Below are 19,619 nucleotides of genomic sequence, written 5' to 3'. Positions count from 1 at the left end.
TGCTACGGTTACGGTGTTTGGTATTTTTATTTAGGTTACTCTGGCTTTGAAACTTCATGTCAATTCGTTTCTAACTCGTTTAGTTCAGACCTTAATTGGTAGTTAACTCCCTGTAATATTGAAGAAAAATTTGCCGTTTCAGAATCTAAAGCATTCTGGGTAATATTTCCAAAAAGCGTACATCAAAAACGTTGTGATTGGTTTAAAACGTGATAAATAATAGAAATTGAATTAATGACGTAACGTTATTTTCATTTTGGTGTACGAACAATGAGATTACCCATAGTTCTCTAGATTCTGAAAAGGCGACTTGTGACTTGGTGATGTTTTTCACTACTTGTATTGTAATATTGTTACGTGTTTGATTATGATTTATCCCTTCATTTAGAGACATATCTTTGCCAACTTATAAGTATGAACCGTTCCCTTCTCTTTACTTTTGAAAAGATCGCAAATCTAGGCTTGCGAAATTAAACAGACGCGGATCGTTCTTATGTATTTGAAAAATCCATATCTTTTACAGTTAAGATGATTTTTTTATTATACGAAGAGTACTGTTGCATCACCAAAGATTCGTAGATTTAAACTGAAGAACCTTTCAACAATCTGAGAATGAGAGCCCGTCCAAATAAAAAGAAGAATGAAAAATAACAGTAAAGGATGTCAGGCAGATAGCTGTCCCACATAACTGTTTATCATTATGACTGCCTTTCATGAGATGATCCCCTGTCGATTAACCTGAGTTTAATGTTTTCTGAAGTCCAGTTGAAGTTGAGGAAAAACATTATGTCTTTGTTCAACAATTCGTCATCATTGGTTTTCCCGTGTGAATGGTTTTACACTAGTAATTTTTGGAGCCCTTTATAGCTTGCTGTTCCGTGTGAGCCAAGGCTCCCTGTTGAAGACCGTACTTAGACCTATAATGGTTTACTTTTATAAATTGTGACTTGGATGGAGAGTTGTCTCATTGACACTCATATCACATCTTTTTACATCTTCTAAATTGAAAACAACGTTCAAACCTATGATTGCGTTGGATAAGAACCGCATTTTTTATACGTGTGCATGCAAAACGATTTTTTTGTATAAAGGGGCACAAAAAACATTTTCCAAAACAGTGAAAGGAAATATTTTAACAAAACGGCTGTATGTATTTACAAAGCTATCGTTAATGATTTATTTTTCATTGTTCATGCCCATTTCATAAAACCTTTTAACTGAATTTACATCTTCTTCCAAAGATTTGATATCCACATGTTAATCAATACAAAAGTTGAATGATCCGAAGGCAGACTATTTTCACCAATTTGTATCATGGAGGCTGTTATAATACTGCATAATTTGATGCTAAATTGTTGAAATTCAGGAGCTTCTGACCGGGCAACCGGAATTACGCCTCCCGTTCAAGAGACCAAAATGACACAAACAATGACAATTGTAGGTCACCGTGTTGCCTTCAACAATGATCAAGTACATGTATATAAATATATTGTATAGTCAGTTATAAAAGGCCCCGAAATGACAAATGTAAAGTAAAACAGTTCCCTTGAGAAATATAACTGCCTTATTTGTGTACAAAATTATGGACGAAAAAGAATATGATATACATGTACACAAACAAACGAAAACAACTACATTACAGGCTCGTGACTCCGGATGGGAACATACATAACGTGACGGGGTTAAACTTGGCAGCAGGCCCCCAACTCGCCCTATCCTTGGACACAGGTGTTACAGTTAAAAAATGAACAAACTATAAAATCAGTATAAAAGTTCTTAATTTTTCAATTAGATACAAAGCAAACAATAAGCAGCAACAAAAAAAAACCAAAAAAAAAACCCAACTAAAACAAAGAGTGGACGTGGCAGCGTCACTATAAAACTTAGACTGTGTTGTCATTGTACATCCATTGTAAGTATATTTGTGAGGAAATACATTTTATTTCTTCCGGGGTTCAGGTCACTCAGTATATATTGATAATATATGATGTGCTTTTCATATTTTTATTTGTACTTTAATCGTTTTTCGTTTTTTTGCCATGACATTGTCAGATTGTTTTCGAGTTAAGAGTTTGAATATGACATTAGAATTTTTCGTCTCTACTTTCTTTGTATTAATCTTTTAGAAAATACCTGTGCCAATACAGAAGATGACAGTTTTTATCCATTAGTTTGAGGTGTTTGAGCTTTATTTTGTAATTTGCTAAGGATTTTTCCGTTTAGAAGTTTCCTGGGAGTTCGGTATTTTGGTAATGTAACTTTTTGAGATATAATTTTTCTTAGTCGTTATAATTAAATGTGTCGAATCACTATCGCTATTTCTGCCATAAAATATTGCAAAGTCAAATCGCGTTGTCGGTATATAAATTTGAAATAAACAGTATCTGAAATTGCATCTCCTTGATTATGTCCTCCACAAAACAATAAGTCAACAAAAAATACAGTACACGATGTTTTTCCATCGTCCTCTTATCATTTTTCATAAATTTATCTTTTTTTTTTAAATATTGAAATTGGAACAGTTGTAAGCGAGGGTAAAAGGAGAGACAAAGAATACCAAACAAGGACATTCATAACGCTGGCACCAATAAGCGACAAGTTCAGTGGCGGATCCAGAAATTTACATAAGTGGGGGCCCACTGACTGACCTAAGAGGGGGCACGCTCCAGTCACGCTTCAATGATTCCCTATATAAGCAACCAAATTTTTTCCCAAAAGGGGGGAGGGGCCGGGCCCCCTGCCCCCCCTAAATCCGCCTCTGAAGTTATTCTAATTTCTCCATCACAGAGTAAACGTCTTTTTTAATATATGTTGGGATATACTGAAAGTAATACCCTACACCCGGTAAAAAAGGTCCAATTTTAAAATTCAATCAAACTTGTTTAACTTAAAGGTTCATGTGGACCCTTTTTCTAAAATGGCTGCATGTTCACCTCATAATTTACTCCGAGTACAGACAAATCTGTATGTCTAGAAAACTTTAAAAGGCATAGCATGTCCTAGATAAATACAATTTAATATTTTAATAAATTGGAAATCGAAGGTCAACTTACGGTAAAATGTCATATGCCATACATGTATATTTTGTTCAAGTCATATGAAACTTCAAATTTAACAAACAAAAATGAATATGTTTTGTACCTAACAAAGAAATGTGTACATACATAACTTTCATTTATAAGTGATCTATTTTTATTCAATTTAAATCTTCAAAATTGTACTGCTATTGAATGTGTGTCTTCTCGTTCTCCTAATTATCCGACATTTTTAAGTATGCGATGACCTTAACAATGACACTTTTTGTAAGACATTTGGAATCCCACAGCTTAATTGCGTGGCGCCGTTAAACTGTAATGATAAATATTACAAACAAAACTGTATAAAAGTTAGTTAAGTATGAATCGATTCTGAAATTTAAACAATTCAAGCCTGTGTTATTGGGTTCAACTTATATTCCATTACAAGAAATTAAAAAATCAACAGACACCGCTTCTTTCGGCTCATTTTAAAAATAAACCTCGAATTTGACACAAGTGCTCATCTCAGTAACATAATCTATGACGAACGAGACGATTTTGATTTCGAAATTATAAATCTTCATCTAAACATGAGATCCTCATTCATAATGTAATTTTAGGGATTTTCAGCTGCTATTCAGACTTTATAGAACATCACCGGTGTCTGAGCAGAAAGTGTACGAGCTATGGTTATCGCCCTTTTTGTAAAAAAATCATCTTAAGATACCAATCCCTTGTTGATCATGTTGATAAATATTCCGTATCAACTTTACAAACTATTCATAATTTTCTCCAAGTATAGATTTTCGGTACTGACGTTTTTTTTTTAATCATCTTAATAACTTGTGGATTTGTGCTTTTTAGCTTACCTGGCCCGAAGGGCCAAGTGAGCTTTTCCCATCACTTTGAGTCCGGCGTCCGTCGTCGTCGTCGTTGTCCGTCGTCCGTCGTCGTTAACTTTTACAAAAATCTTCTCCTCTGAAACTGCTGGGCCAAATTAAACCAAACTTGGCCACATATCATCATTGGGGTATCTAGTTTAAAAAATGTGTGGCGTGACCCCGCCTTCCAACCAAGATGGCCACCATGGCTAAAAATAGAACATAGGGGTAAAATGCAGTTTTTGGCTTATAACTCAAAAACCAAAGCATTTAGAGCAAATCTGACATGGTGTAAAATTGTTTATCAGGTCAAGATATATCTGCCCTGAAATTTTCAGATGAATCAGACAACCCGTTGTTGGGTTGGTGCCCCTGAATATGTAAGTTTAAGGAAATTTTGCTGTTTTTGGTTATTATCTTGAATATTATTATAGATAAAGATAAACTGTAAACAGCAATAATTTTCAGCAAAGTAAGATTTACAAATAAGTCAACATGACCGAAATGGTCAGTTGAACCCTTTAGGAGTTATTGCCCTTTATAGTCAATTTTTAACCATTTTTCGTAAATCTTAGTAATCTATTACAAAAATCTTCTCCTCTGAAACTACATGGCCAAATTAATCCAAACTTGGCCACAATCATCTTTGGGGTATCTAGTTTAAAAAATGTGTGGCGTGACCCGGCCAACCAACCAAGATGGCCGCCATGGCTAAAAATTGAACATAGGGGTAAAATGTAGATTTTGGCTTATAACTCTGAAACCAAAGCATTTAGAGCAAATCTGACAAGTGTAAAATTGTTCATCATGTGAAAATCTATCAGCCCTGAAACTTTCAAATGAATAGGACAACCCGTTGTTGGGTTGATGCCCCTGAATATGTAATTTTAAGGAAATTTTGCTGTTTTTGGATATTATCTTTAATATTATTATAGATAAAGATAAACTGTAAACAGCAATAATGTTCAGCAAAGTAAGATTTACAAATAAGTCAACATGACCAAAATTATCAGTTGACCCCTTAAGGAGTAATTGCCCTTTATAGTCCATTTTGACAAATTTTTCGTAAATTTTTGTAATCTTTTAGAAAAATCTTCTCCTTTGAAACTCCTGGGCCACAATCATTATTGGGGTATTTAGTTTAAAAATTGTGTGGCGTGACCTGTCCAACCTACCTGCCATAGCTAAAAATAGAACATAGAGGGGAAATGTAGATTTTGGCTTACACCAAAGCATTTAGAGCAAATCTGACTAGGTAAAATTGTTTATCAGGTCAAGATCTATCTGCCCTGAACCTGTTGTTGGGTTGCTGCCCCCCAAATTAGTAATTTTAAGGAAATTTTGCAGATTTTGGTTATTATCTTGAATATTATTATAGATAGAGATTAACTGTAAACGGCAATTATGTTCAGCAAAATTAGATCTACAAATAAGTTAACATGACCAAATTTTTCAATTGACCTCTTAAGGAGTTATTGCCCTTTATAGTCAATTGTTAACAACTTGTTCTTCATGTTTTTAGGAAATAAATTCAACTGTAATTACTGGGCCAAGTTCATTATAGAGAGAAATATTTGTAGCAACAAGAATTTTCAGTAAACAAAGATCTAAAAACACATCACCATCACAAAAACACCATTTTGTCATGAATTTATCTGTGTCCATTGATAATATGCACATAGACCAAGGTGAGCGACACAGGCTCTTGAGAGCCTCTAGTTATTTGTGTTTGAATATTTTTAACCTTTACTGTAATGTCTTTTGCTAGTTCTATCCTCTTGGTGTTGTTTGGTATTATAACACGACGGCTGCCACATGGGGAGCAGGATATGCTTACACTTCTGGAGCACCTAAGATCACACCCAGTTTTTGGTGGGTTCGTGTTACTTCGTCTTTAGTTTTCGAAGTTGTGTCTTATGTAATATTATTTGTCTGTTTGTTTTTTTCATTTTCAGACTTTGCGTTGTCTGTTTATTTCCGATCTATGAGTTAGACTATCCCTCTGGTATCTGTCGGCTCTTTTTTTCACCCCATTGTGTTATCGAACAATGGTAATTTGTTGTATTCTAGTTTTTCATATATTCATGTAATGATATGATCTTTGTTTATAGTGTCTGTTGGACTTTTTCACTACATCATTGTCAATGTAATGCTTAGACAGCTAAACAAATTTATCCACATATTTCTACATAAGAAAATGCCTGTACTAATTCAGAAATATGACTAGCTTTTCTTTCGTATGATGAATTTTCCGTTTTTAAGGACTGTCCGTTTTGATTTTTCCTTTGAGTACTGTAATTTTGTTATTTTACTTTAAAATATAAACAAAGATTATATTTATTATATTTTTTTGAATTTTCGTGAATTTCTAATTTTCTAAATAGATGTATATTTTATATAGAAAACACATACACTCGATAAAAACTGATATTTAGAAAAATCTAATCTCTATTTTCCAATTCATAGATGTTTTCTTCAAAATTGGTATTTATGTATTTATGATACATACATAATTATCTTTGTGACGTTGATTTATTTTTTTGGTATGCTTTTTTTTATTTTTTGGTATGCTTTTTAGGGGAGTTGGCAAGAACATTTATTTTATTTTATCTATGCCATCGCTGTAATGACAAAAATGCATTAGCAACACTGTGATGGTTCTTACAGGAATGTGTGAACTTTTTCAGGAAATCAGACAATCCTACATAGTTTTAATACACTGATAAAAGGGTAGAACACACCTTACTGAAGGCCACAAAACAATTTGCATGCTGAATCATTTACGTAAGACACAATTTCAGCGCGGTATGCATTTACTGGTACCTTTCATAGTCATCAATTGTTGGGAAGCATGTCACGTTTGAGTAACTAACTGTCTCGTGCCACCGTGGTTTCAACTCAAAACACCAGTGTTAACACACTTATTACATACTTAAACCACTTGACCGCTTGACCGCTTGCGAGAGGTTTCCCGATTTGATACCGTACCAACCGTAGTACGAACTGGGAGCCGTCGTTGAACTTTTGAAACTAATTCATATATGCCCTTAATGTCAAGGTATTAAAAATTGAATGCTTCTTTTTAGGATGTAAAGCGTTGACCGAAGTACATTTTGTATGAAATACCAATAATTTAGCCTGTTTACAAGTTATGCAAATATTTAAAGTAAATGGACCATAACTGAAGGTACATAATGCTAAACAATTTTCACGAGTCGTTGCCTTTATACAACCCTAAACATAAACCTTAACTTGTAGGCTGTGTAAAAGTTTTAAAGTCAATAAACCATGATGTGGAGGGTGCAGCTATATAATCTCCATAGAAACAAGATTTGCAAATACCAATATATTTGTATACCAAATATTATTGACTTAGCTGACCTAACCACAAACCAATACATGTCATGTATGCAAAATGTTCAAAGACAATTATGAATGGACCATGACTGAGGGATCAAGGCAAAATAGTCCATGGCAATTAGGTGTGCAGATCTTTATACAACTGAATACCAAATATCATTGACCTACCACTAGTAGTTCCACATAAACTAACCCAATCACAAACTTATACATGCATGTAAATTAAGCAGAAGTTTTAAAGTCAATAGACCATAACTGATGGGGTGGGGCTGAATTATCGACATGGAAATAATATGGCAATGCTAATACAACTGAATACGAAATATCATGAACTTCCTCTAGTGGTTCACCATAAAATATACCTAATCGCAAACTAATCGCAAACTAATACATTGTTGATGCTGTCGCCACAGGGAACAGCACATGATAATGATTGTTAGTATTTTACCTGCATTGAATCATCAATGTAGAAGCTTTTGCTGTAATATAAATTCACATTTCTTCTGTGATAGTCCTTTTCATTCTGCAATAAATGGAAATAAACAGTTGATGATGCTTTTAATGAACAAAGCATATATAGCACATAAAAATTTATAAGCAATAAGAGTATTCCATGGCAATAGATAATTTAAATGGAAATAAACATGACAATTCAAATATTCTTTCAGTTGATGATGCTTTTAATGTACAAAGCATATATAGCATATATAGCACATAAAAATTTATAAGCAATTGGAGTATTCTATGGCATTAGATAATCCTTTACGTTTAAATATGTCTTGTAATGGGACTTAGTGCCCACGAAAAACATTCTTTTGCCAAACAATCATGTGAATGGACAGATAGACAGACAGACAGACAGACAGACAGACAGACAGACAGACAGACCAGACAGACAGACAGACAGACAGACAGACAGACAGACACCCCAGACACACCAGACAGACAGATAGACAGACAGACAGACAGACAGACAGACCAGACAGACCAGACAGACAGACAGACAGACAGACCAGACAGACATACCAGACAGACCAGACAGACAGACAGACAGACAGACCAGACAGACCCAGAATCAAGCACGTCTGAGAAGGGGAAAAGAATAAGTATAGTGATACATGTAGTGATACACACCAAGGATGCTGTACTTGAAATATCTTTTCCTTTTTCATTATCAATCTTCTCTTCAGGAACAGGTGAACATATGCTTCGTCTGCAGTAGGCACATACAGCTAAATTTTAAAATAAACAAAATTATGAAAAAAATGGCATGAATACATCTGAATATTGAAAAATAAAACAAAATAATTATTTTAAATAAGAGAAATGTGTCTGAGGACACGAATTTCTCCGCTCAAGCTTTGCAATTGCAAATGGTGCGGCGAAAGAATTAAAAGACAGAATGATGATCAGACAGACGTTTAGAATACCATTCATCCCACAATTTTTCTAGTGTTTGAACATATTCAATTGAAATTATCTTATCATGATTTTTACCCAAAGTAGTTATTTTAATTCATCATTGCACTATACATTATTTTACCACGCAGTATTTTGTATGTGTCTCAAGTCGGTAGCCTGTAATTCAGGGGTTGTCATTTGTTGCTGTTTGACATATTTGTTTTTCATTCAGGAATTGAAATAAAGATTGAGTCATTATTTTTCTTGGTTGAATTGTTTTAAATTTGTTGATGTTTTGGAGACTTTGGTCTAAGCAATATGAGATGAGCTCATTGTTGGAGGCAGTATGATATGACAGAGAGACCAGACAGACAGACGGACAGACAGACAGACAGACAGACAGACAGACAGACAGACAGACAGACAGACAGACAGACAGACAGACAGACCAGACAGACAGACCCAGAACCAAGCACGTCTGAGAAGGGGATAAGAATAAGTATAGTGATACATGTAGTGATACACACAAAGGATGCTGTACATGAAATCTCTTTTCCTTCTTCATTATCTATCTTCTCCTCAGGAACAGGTGAACATATGCTTCGTCTGCAGTTGGCACATACAGCTAAATTTTAAAATAAACAAAATTATGAAAATAATGGCATGAATACATCTGAATATTGAAAAATAAAACAAAATAATTATTTTAAATAAGAGAAATGTGTCTGAGGACACGAATTTCTCCGCTAAAGCGTTACAATTGCAAATGGTGCGAAAGGATGAAAAGACAGAATGATCATCAGACAGACATTTAGAATACCATTCATCCCACAATTTTTCTAGTGTTTGAACATATTCAATTGAAATTATCTTATCATGATTTTAACCCAAAGTAGTTATTTTATCATTGCACTATACATTATTTAACCACGCAGTATTATGTATGTGTCTCAAGTCAGTAGCCTGTAATTCAGGGGTTGTCATTTGTTGCTGTTTGACATATTTGTTTTTCATTCATGAATTGAAATAAAGATTGAGTCATTATTTTTCTTGTTTGAATTGTTTTAAAATTGTTGATGTTTTGGAGACTTTGGTTTATGCAATATGAATACAATATGAGATGAGCTCATTGTTGGAGGCATTATGACATCTAGTTTTTACTGTTTTTGTCATTTGGTGGAGAGTTATTTGTTTGGCAATAATACCACATCTTCTTGTTTCAATTTCGCACATATATATCAAATGTATTTTTTTGGTAGATTCGAAGCGATTTGGATTATAGCGTCCTTAGTGCATGATTTATCAAATGTATTTTTTTGGTAGATTCGAAGCGATTTGGCTTATAGAGTCCTTCGTGCATGATTAAGATCGTAATTGGGTGAGACAGTCTTGACAATGTTCTGTAAACACACTCCCCCGCCGGTACATATATATATATAGGAAAGATTTGACGAAAACAAAAATCAACTTTGTTATTTGCAGTTATTTCCCTTTATCTTTTTTTACAGGGAGACGGATTAATATAAGGGAAACCTTGTTTCCGATTCCCTTAGTATTATTGTATCACTGTATTTATATGTGTATTGATTTTTTTTAAATAAAATATGTTTAACATGTTTAAAGTAAATGTATTTTTTATCACTACCAAAAAAGGTGATTTCAAAAAGGGTAGCGATTCTATTGACTTTTTTTCTAGAATTCTCACAAATAGTTTTGTATTTTAAAAGTAAATTCATGGGGAATAACATATAAAATCCTGACAGGAGATTGTTAGCCATATCAACATTTTGATCAACGATGTCTCCTTTGCTTGATTTATGTTTTATCCTTTGATTTGTATGAGTAGAAAATATATAAGAGCCATGTGGACATGGTGAATATAAAAAATATATGAGTCCTGCATAAACAGAGAATAGGGAAGGTACTTGTATATATGTCTACATGAACATGTACAGTATACATGTTGTACATGTATCATTATTGAATTTAAAACTGCAAATGTCTGGACTTATATTGTGCAGACATTGACTGTCATTATAAACTTAAATCCAATTCTGTGATACATTTTGTGCATGACTGTATTGAAGTATCTATAGCCCTTTATTCTCGGATAGACAGGGAATTTTTATTTTTGGTTGCCATTGCAATCAAAACAGAAAAAAGGCTAAATTAAATAATACATGTAGGTTAGGCTCCTATAATTTCTTGAATAAAATTAACTATACATGAAGACAATTGAAAGGACATTTTGACATAAACAGTACATATTGTATAAAAAGTCGACAAAAGCAATGGTCGAGTACAAGCTATATATAATTTTATAGTTTAATATGAATACTCAGCATACCCATCAACTGTCACTATTTGCGGGGGATTTCCCCCATGGAGGCTCCCAAATGAAAAATTGTGAGAGCAATTTTGTCCACTATTTTAAAGAAAACAATTAATTTATCAATGGCTACGAAAAAGCAAAAAACCACATTAGAATATATTTGAAGGCCCCCTTGAAGGTTTTGTAGGACTATAAGAACCATCTTTCACGAAAAACCCCCATGGGCATTTTGAAAAATTGGCAGGTATGAATACTGTAAATTTTGAAATTATTGCGGGCATTTATTATTGCGATTTTTTTAAGAATGAACAAGACGAGAGATATATTATTTATTGCGATTTCAAGAAGATGTGCATACAGACATTTGTACCAGATATTAAAATGCGAGTTATTATTATTGCGATTCTCACCAAGTCGCATTATTCTCATTTATACAATAAAAACCTCACATTAATTTCTGAATTTACAGTACATTTTTTTTTATATTTCACTTTTTTATAAATTATAATAAAACTTACAAGTCCCAATAGGAATAACTATGACAATTTTATTCCTAATGGTGACCACATTTGCAAAAGTCAGTTGCCTTTCCTTCTTCCTGGTATTCTTGGACCTGAACTTGGTGATATGTGTTGTGGTGTCTGGGTGAGTACTGGCTAGTGGTGGAATCTCACAGTACACCCGCTTTCTTCTGTTGGCGTTTCTCTCAAGGAGATGGCAAAAGTGCCGGGAACATATATCATAGACAGTGTTGCTGATATGGTTGGGAAAAATACCGCATTCAGTCAGAACTATTATTATATCATTTTCACTGCAATTACTCAAAGAAACTGTGTCATCTGAGCACTCAACCTGGCTTACTACATTACTGAACTTGCAAGTCATATTAAAATCTCTTCAATCCTTCATAAAAAAACCTGTGTCAATGTATAATAATATCTATCAAAACTCGTCTGCTATCAAAATTGTATGTCCTTCACCCACCTCCTTTTTAGGAGAACTACATCCTTGGTAAAAAGAGAGATAACCCTTGCCCAAAAAGGAAAATTCAAAGCTATCAAGTGCTAAAAGCATGATCAAAACAGACTTTTTGTTTATTTCAACTATTTTGATATATAACAAGATGATGAAACTGACTGCAATGTGTAGTTCAGGAAAATACCTGTCAAATGTGGGTTTCCCTTTTTCTAAAAATAGATTCATATAAGCCATATTGACATAATTTATATTTCAAATATCTTTGTTGTATCAAAAATACCCATCCCGATTTTTTGGTGAAAAAAAACAAATACATTTCAAATAAAATTATATTAAAATTTCTGAAAAATTGTACACCGCGTTTTGAAATGATACAATGGTGAAATTGGTGAGCATTTGGTTTATTTACACCTGTTGAGCTATAAAAACAAGCTAAAACACAATTAATTTGAGCAAAATTTTGAACATGAAATTGAAATCAGATATCTTTATATGTATACATCATTGTTTGATATAAAAAAAAACATAAAAAGTAATTCAAGTTAATTGGCAAAAAGAGCAAAATTGGTTAAATAGGTGATTTTTTAATAAAAATCACATGTTTTTAATAACAAGGCCGTTGTCACGGAAACAAGAAAAAAATTTTGCAAAATAATGGCTTTTTTTTTACTTTGTTAGGATGGACCTTTAATGTGACCAAATATTTTTAAAATTCATGGTACACCATTTCCAGACAACTTTGATGCTTACAGAGAATAGCTCTTAATTCTTAAAATTTGCACACGATTAACACAACCTATTGCGTTTAGTACTATATTGGAAGCAATGGATTGATTTAAATTGAAAAATCAACAATTGTTAAAAATAAGTTAAGTAAAATGGGATTTTTTTCAGGCAGAAATCTTATATCCAAATAATAAGATTAGAGATACTATGTTTAGGGTTCATATTGTGTTCTGCTGAAAATAATCTTATTGTTGATTTATCTAAACGACAATACTTACATTCATCATCTTGCACCATTCTGATATCCTGTTTTCTTTCTATGCAATTATTATAAAATTTTAAACAATGAGACATGTTTAATTTCACAACTACGATCAATACAATCCATATCTTTATAAAAATGTTGATTTCAGTAATTGCATTGTAGTCAAGTGACATTTGTCGAAGAGTCATAGCGGGAATATTCAATTACTAGTGTCAAATCTTAAATTCAAGCATGTATCACATTTTCGGCAGCCTTCAGTTACATACTTTCAATTTCTGTTTTTGGATGATTGAGACGAACAAATACAAAACAAAATAATGTAGTGATACAATTATGTATGAGAAAATGCTGTGTTCTCCACATAGTATTTTAAGTTTCTAAGTAGAATCGAAATAAAATGTTTTCAGTACATTTTAAAATTAACACCGAGGGTAGAAATTATAAATTGAATCGTCTGTTGCTTCAGATAATCGAGCTTTTAACAATTCGCACATTTTGTTGGACTCTTTGTAGTTGATGGATTTATAATTTCGGTGGCATCTTGCAGCACATTCAACAACATCGTGTCCAACAATACAACTTAACAGGACATGTCCACCTCGTTTTCCGTGGGCTTTTGTGTATTTCACATTGTTTCTTATAAAAAGGTAAAACACCATTGATATAATTGCCATCAGTTCACATTCTCATTTACAGCATATTAAGAGGTAGTGCTCAGTACATATCGATGTACAGCTTCTAAAATATTGAATCGAAGCATACTTTTTGAAATCACTTAATATAATATACCGGTATAATATATTCTGGAATTTTCCGGTCATATATAGATATAAGAAGACGTTGTATGAGTACTAATGATACACTTCTCCATCCAAGGCATAATTTCGAAAAATAAACCATTATATAGGTCAAAGTACGGCTCACACCGAATAGCAAGCTATAACGGGCCCTAAAAATGACTAGTGTAAAACCACTCAAACAGGAAATCCAACTGTCTAATCTATATAAAAAACGAGAAACGAGAACCATTGATGAACCACATTAACAAACGACAACCACTTAACACCAGGATCCTGACTTGGGAAAGGCACAATCAAAATATTAACCTGATGTTGACCACGTGAATATCACGTGAAATTTTATGTTAAAATCACGTGTGAATATATTGCCCTGTTTAAATAAGTACTTCAATAACAACATGAAAATGTGCATACAGTTTTATATACCGAAACTTGCTGTTATAAGGATAATGACTCGGTCCAAGTACTTAAAGTCTTTTAATCCTTTATAGGTAGATTTAATATAGATAAATAAAATCGTATAATAAAAAAGCAATGATTGAGGTTTTTGAATTTGATATATGCTTTTTGTACTTCTTTGTTACATATTTATTTGTTTTATAGTGATTAAGATTATAACACAATGTTGACTGGTCTACCCTTCTTTTACATGTTTCCTATTATGCGTTTTTGTTTTGGTCATGAATTGTTATATACATAATGGAATGTGATGCGACTGTCATACAATGGACAGGTTTGTCTAGCTATAAAACCAGGTTCAAATCACCATTTTCTACATAAAAAAAATGCCTGTATCAAGTAAGGAATATGAAAGCTGTTATTCATTCGTTTGATGTGAATGAGCTTTTGATAAGGGACTTTCCGTTTTGAATGTTCTTCAAAGTTCAGTATATTTGTGATTTCAGATAAATCGGACAACCCATTGTTGGGTTGCTGCCTCTGAATTGGTAATTTTAAGGAAATTTTGCCGACTTTGGTTATTATCTTGAATATTATTATAGATGGAGATAAACTGTAAATAGCAATAATGTTCAGCAAAGTAAGATTTACAAATAAGTCAACATGACCGAAATGGGCAGTTGACCCTTTAGGAGTTATTGCCCTTTAAAGTCAATTTTTAACCATTTTTCGTAAATCTTAGTAAATCTTAGTAATCTTTTAGAAAAATCTTCTCCTCTGAAACTACTGGGCCAAATTAATCCAAACTTGGCCACAATCATCTTTGGTATCTAGTTTTAAAAATGTGTATTGTGACACGGCCATCCAACCAAGATGGTTGCCACGGCTAAAAATAGAACATAGGGGTAAATTCAGTTTTTGGCTGAGAACTCACGATAATAGCCCAAAAATGGATAAAAATTGATGAAAAATGGAAAAATCATCAAAATAGGGTACTTTCAGAGGGCTGTAGCAAAAAAAGCAGTGCACCACAGGGATGATTTCACTATATAGTTAAGGGTCGCTTAGCGGCCCTTAAATCTGACAGCGGCCCCAAAAAATGTACATGAAAATGAATTCCCAATTCAGGAAAATAAAATAAAGATTTCTGTCACCGATTTTAAAGGCAACTATAATTTTTCATAGTTTGTTGTCAAAACGTTTTAAAACCCGGATAAGAATGCTGTTCACGATCGCATTTTATTAACAACGATTTAATTATGTCAACATGTGGCAAACAATTTTATCAGCCGAATTCAACTGATTAATAGGTAACAGGAGTATTCGATCTTGTAAAGGCAGATCGCCCAGCAGGTTGATAAAAATGGGTGTCAAAGCACACTTCGGCAGAGAGAAAATTCAAATTTTGATATAACATATTGATAGATAAAGATTAATCATAAAAGCAGATCGCCCAGCAGAGCAGGTTATATAATGTGATGAAAACTTGTTTTGTAAAAGAAATTATTTCCTCAAAAGACAAAAGTTTGAGTGTTTTTTGAAAATAATGTTGATTAAAGACCATTCATGAAATACGATGTCATCATTATGGAACTATTTCAAAAGTTTTGAAGATGATTCAAATAATTTTAAAGAACACTGGTTCAATGCTTGAAATATCTTATCAATTAAGTATATGAACTTTTGTAATTGCTTTTCTAAATTCAACATGACCAGTTCAATTTGAAATCCATTTGAATCAAGGTAAATTTATAGAGATGACCTGCTGTTGAAAAAATACCTGATGAATGATTTTTTTCAGTGGTTTATGTTAGCTGAAATATATGTTTTTGTAACAGGCCTAAGTAACTATTGCTAAGATGATAGACTAGTGCATCATGTTCAATGATATTCATGTAATAACAGTAGCCCATCCAGAATTATTGAAAATGTTACAACTTACATGAACATCAGTGAACAGTTTAAACTTAATAATATACATTTTCCGTTTTTACAGGAAAATAATGTTATTTCATCTTAATAGATTTTATGCTTAAAAAATTCCCAATTAGAATAAAAATTCCCAATTTGATGTTCAAGGGACCCATTTGAAAACACCTGGAATCATCCCTGCACCACCATATGATTTTTTCTTCACCAATTATTTTTTTACAGTCATATAAACCCCAAAAATCAGGTTTAGAAAAAAAGTTTAATTCTTGAGGTGAACATCCTTAATAGATAGACAATGATAGATAGAATCTTGAAAATGCAAAAATAATCAAAAAAACAAGATCCACAAATAATTGAACAGAATTTTCAGTTGACATCTTATAGGAGTTATTGCTCTCTATGATGATTTGTACCATTTTTTTTTTGTTTTGTCTATTATTTTGAAAACTTGAAATAAGATACAAACTTTAAATAGCAAAACTGATTAACAAATAAATCTGCAGGATATAGAGAGGAATTGTGAACAGAAAAATGAACTATTTTTTGCCGTGATTAGAGGTATTTAGACTTTTGGAATTATAGCTGAACTTGCATCAAATGACCTTAGATCTGTGTCTTATTCAGCTTCTGGCATCATGCAACAATCAGTTTTTATTTTAAAATGTCAAATATATTATAAATCAAGATGTAAAAGATTAGTTATTACTACCACTGGGTCGATGCCTCTGCTGGTTGTTTGACTATTAGTCCCCGAGGGTATCACCAACCCAGTAGCCAGTACTTCGGTACTGGCATGAAAATACAGATTTTTTTGTGTTATTAAAATTTGCTGTTACAAAATGGTAGAAATTATTATAAATTAAGGAATGTATCTCCCTCATGCAAATCTCTGATTCCTTTCACGGATTTGGCTTTACTTTTTGGACCTTTTGGATTATAGCTCTTCATCTTTCATATAAGCTTTGGATTTCAAAAATTTTGGCCACAAGCATCACATCATTGTCAAAATCCGCATCTGGTGCAGGAAAATTGGTACTGTTAATGTTATTAGAGGAATAACACAAAATTTGTAACAAGTATAAAAACAGCTTTTATAATCTAGGGTGCAATGTTGGAGAGAGTTCATTATTGAATATGCACAAAGATCTTGGTGATCGACAAAGGCTCTTCAGAGTCTAACTTTAGTGATGTAATAGATACCAAATTCAGTGAAAATCAAGCAAATCTGATTTTGACCATAAGGTGAACTAAAGGATTATTAGATTTCTTTTTTAGATTTCAAACCACAAGCACTTGTTTAAAAAAACCCAACATATAATATATTGTCTCAGAATTTTTCCCCTGTATACCTTAACATAAAAACAAGGTACTTAACTTAAAAATTTGAAAAATGTCTCCCGGTCACGAACTCTCTTCCGTTTTATTTTAATTTTCTTTGTTGCCAAACCTACTTAAACTTATTATGCCGTAAATCTAAATTGATTTATTTACACAATGGCGTATGACACGACTTCCAATGTTGTCCAGATCATTGTAGCATGCCCCAGAAACAGTTCAACATGAGATTTTTTTGTATACTTACGCACAATTTGAAACACTAAGTCCCCAGTAATTGATTTATTATAAACAAATATTTACCAAAAAACTCAGCTTTTCTCTAAATAGTAATTATTATCTTTATTGTAAATTCTTAACAGATTATGCATGTTATGTGATAAAACCCTTAATAAGTGTTTTAGGTCTGTCTAATGGTCTAATAAGTCAGGAGTTTCTATTTTTATACCCCCGCTTTAAATTATACCCCCGCTTTAAAAAAGGAGGGGTATACTGTTTTACCTCTGTCTGTCAGTCCGTCCGTCAGTCAGTCCGTCCCATGAAACTTTCGTCACATTTTTCTCAGGAACTACACATCCACCCTTTCTGTAATTTGGTATCAACATTTATATATGTCAGCCATACCGTGTGATGCGTTTTCAGAATTATCACTTGACAACTTCCTGTTTACCGAACACTTGTCTGATTTTACACATGATAGCCAAGTTGAAAATTTTCGTCACATTTTTCTCAGGAACTACAATACAAGGATTTCTGAAATTTGGTTTCATGATTTATATAAGTCAGCTATACCGTGTGATGCGTTTTCAGATTCATCACTCGACAACTTCCTGTTTACCGAACACTTGCATATTTTTACACTATTAATATTATCCACTTGTGGCGGGGGTATCATCAGTGAGCAGTAGCTCGCAGTTTCACTTGTTGGAACTCAGATTTTCCCATTCTATTGATATCATTCAGACTCTCTCTTGACTTAACATATGAAATGATATTAGATCAGATAACTCCGAGAAACATTTCAACCTTGAGAGTGGGAAGATGCCATTTACTGCAAGACATTTGTTTCCAATTTGGAGTAGGTAGATGAAATAATTACAACTGCCATATCTGGGTAGGTCATTGCTACAGATGATCCTGACAACAAAAGTTATACACCATTGTGTAGAAAAATCAATTCAGATTTTTGACATAACAAGTTTTAAAGTGGTTGCAACTGAGAAATCAGCATATTACGGAATTTCGCGACCAGGTGTCATGTTTCAAAAAATTTAGTTAAGTACCTTGTGTTATATTAAGGTATATAGGGAAAAAACTCTGAGACCATTGCCTTTGTTTCAAACTCTTTTTAAAAAATCTAGTCTAACTTTTTTTTTAAATCAATTTGTTTCAAAACAAATATAAAAGACTCCTTGTGGCTTCTCTTTTGATAATAAACATGTTTTAACAGATATTTTATCTTTTCAGCGTGAGGAATTAATTTGTTAAATCGTCCAGCAATCAGACAGATGGAGTATATGAAATCATAAGGATACAGACATTTGCTGACTTTTTTTCTCTCGTTTTTTTGATTAGAGAAAAGATATGAGCCGAAAAAACATGTATAGATTACAAACACAAAAATAAATGTTACTTTTTTAATATTATTTTTATTTAATATTTACTTATGACCTCAGTGTTTAGTAATTCTCTGATTTATTGATATTTCTTTTTTGAATTAATAAGAAGAACATCAATTGACAAAACCAATGACAAAAAAAAAAAGGAAAACGACAAAGAAGCTTCCCCTAAAAAAAGATTTTTTTTATTATTTTGTGTTGATATACAATTTTGGTGAAACAGAAGTTACATAATCCATACGGGTACATTTGTATATCACATTTCGTGTTAAAATGAAATGCTATAAACGATATCACTGTGTAGAAAAGAAGGTATACCTAGCTGTCAAGTAAGCTGGAAATCTAGCATATTACCTCTACATAATAATTTTGTCTGTCCATAGAAAGGAGTGTTTTCCATAATTGTCCATTCCCAAATCATCAAGTTTTTCTTATATTTTAATACTTACATGTAAATGACAGATATGTGCATATGTTCTGTTATGTTAACTTTAGATTTTGCATCTTGCATGTTCTACAGTCCAAACCAAAGCTTTTAAAATTTTAATATGTTGTTGCTGACAACAAAATGGAG

The 19,619-nt window shown here is 32.7% G+C and overlaps 1 protein-coding gene across 2 annotated transcripts in view; it reads left to right on the top strand.

Moving 5' to 3' along the window:
* LOC139496278 (neogenin-like) overlaps positions 1 to 19,067 on the top strand; it is a 229,785-nt gene extending 210,718 nt beyond the window's left edge. For both annotated transcript variants that reach the window (XM_071284776.1, XM_071284779.1), the window contains one exon: positions 18,894 to 19,067. In XM_071284776.1, coding sequence (XP_071140877.1) covers positions 18,894 to 18,898 — 5 coding nt within the window. In that variant the 3' untranslated portion in view covers positions 18,899 to 19,067. The remainder of the gene's footprint in view (positions 1 to 18,893) is intronic.
* The last annotated feature ends 552 nt before the right edge of the window (positions 19,068 to 19,619 follow it).

This window comes from Mytilus edulis, chromosome 11 (assembly GCF_963676685.1).
Source record: "Mytilus edulis chromosome 11, xbMytEdul2.2, whole genome shotgun sequence".
NCBI lineage: Eukaryota > Metazoa > Mollusca > Bivalvia > Mytilida > Mytilidae > Mytilus > Mytilus edulis.
This window is presented reverse-complemented; position numbering and strand designations above follow the sequence as displayed.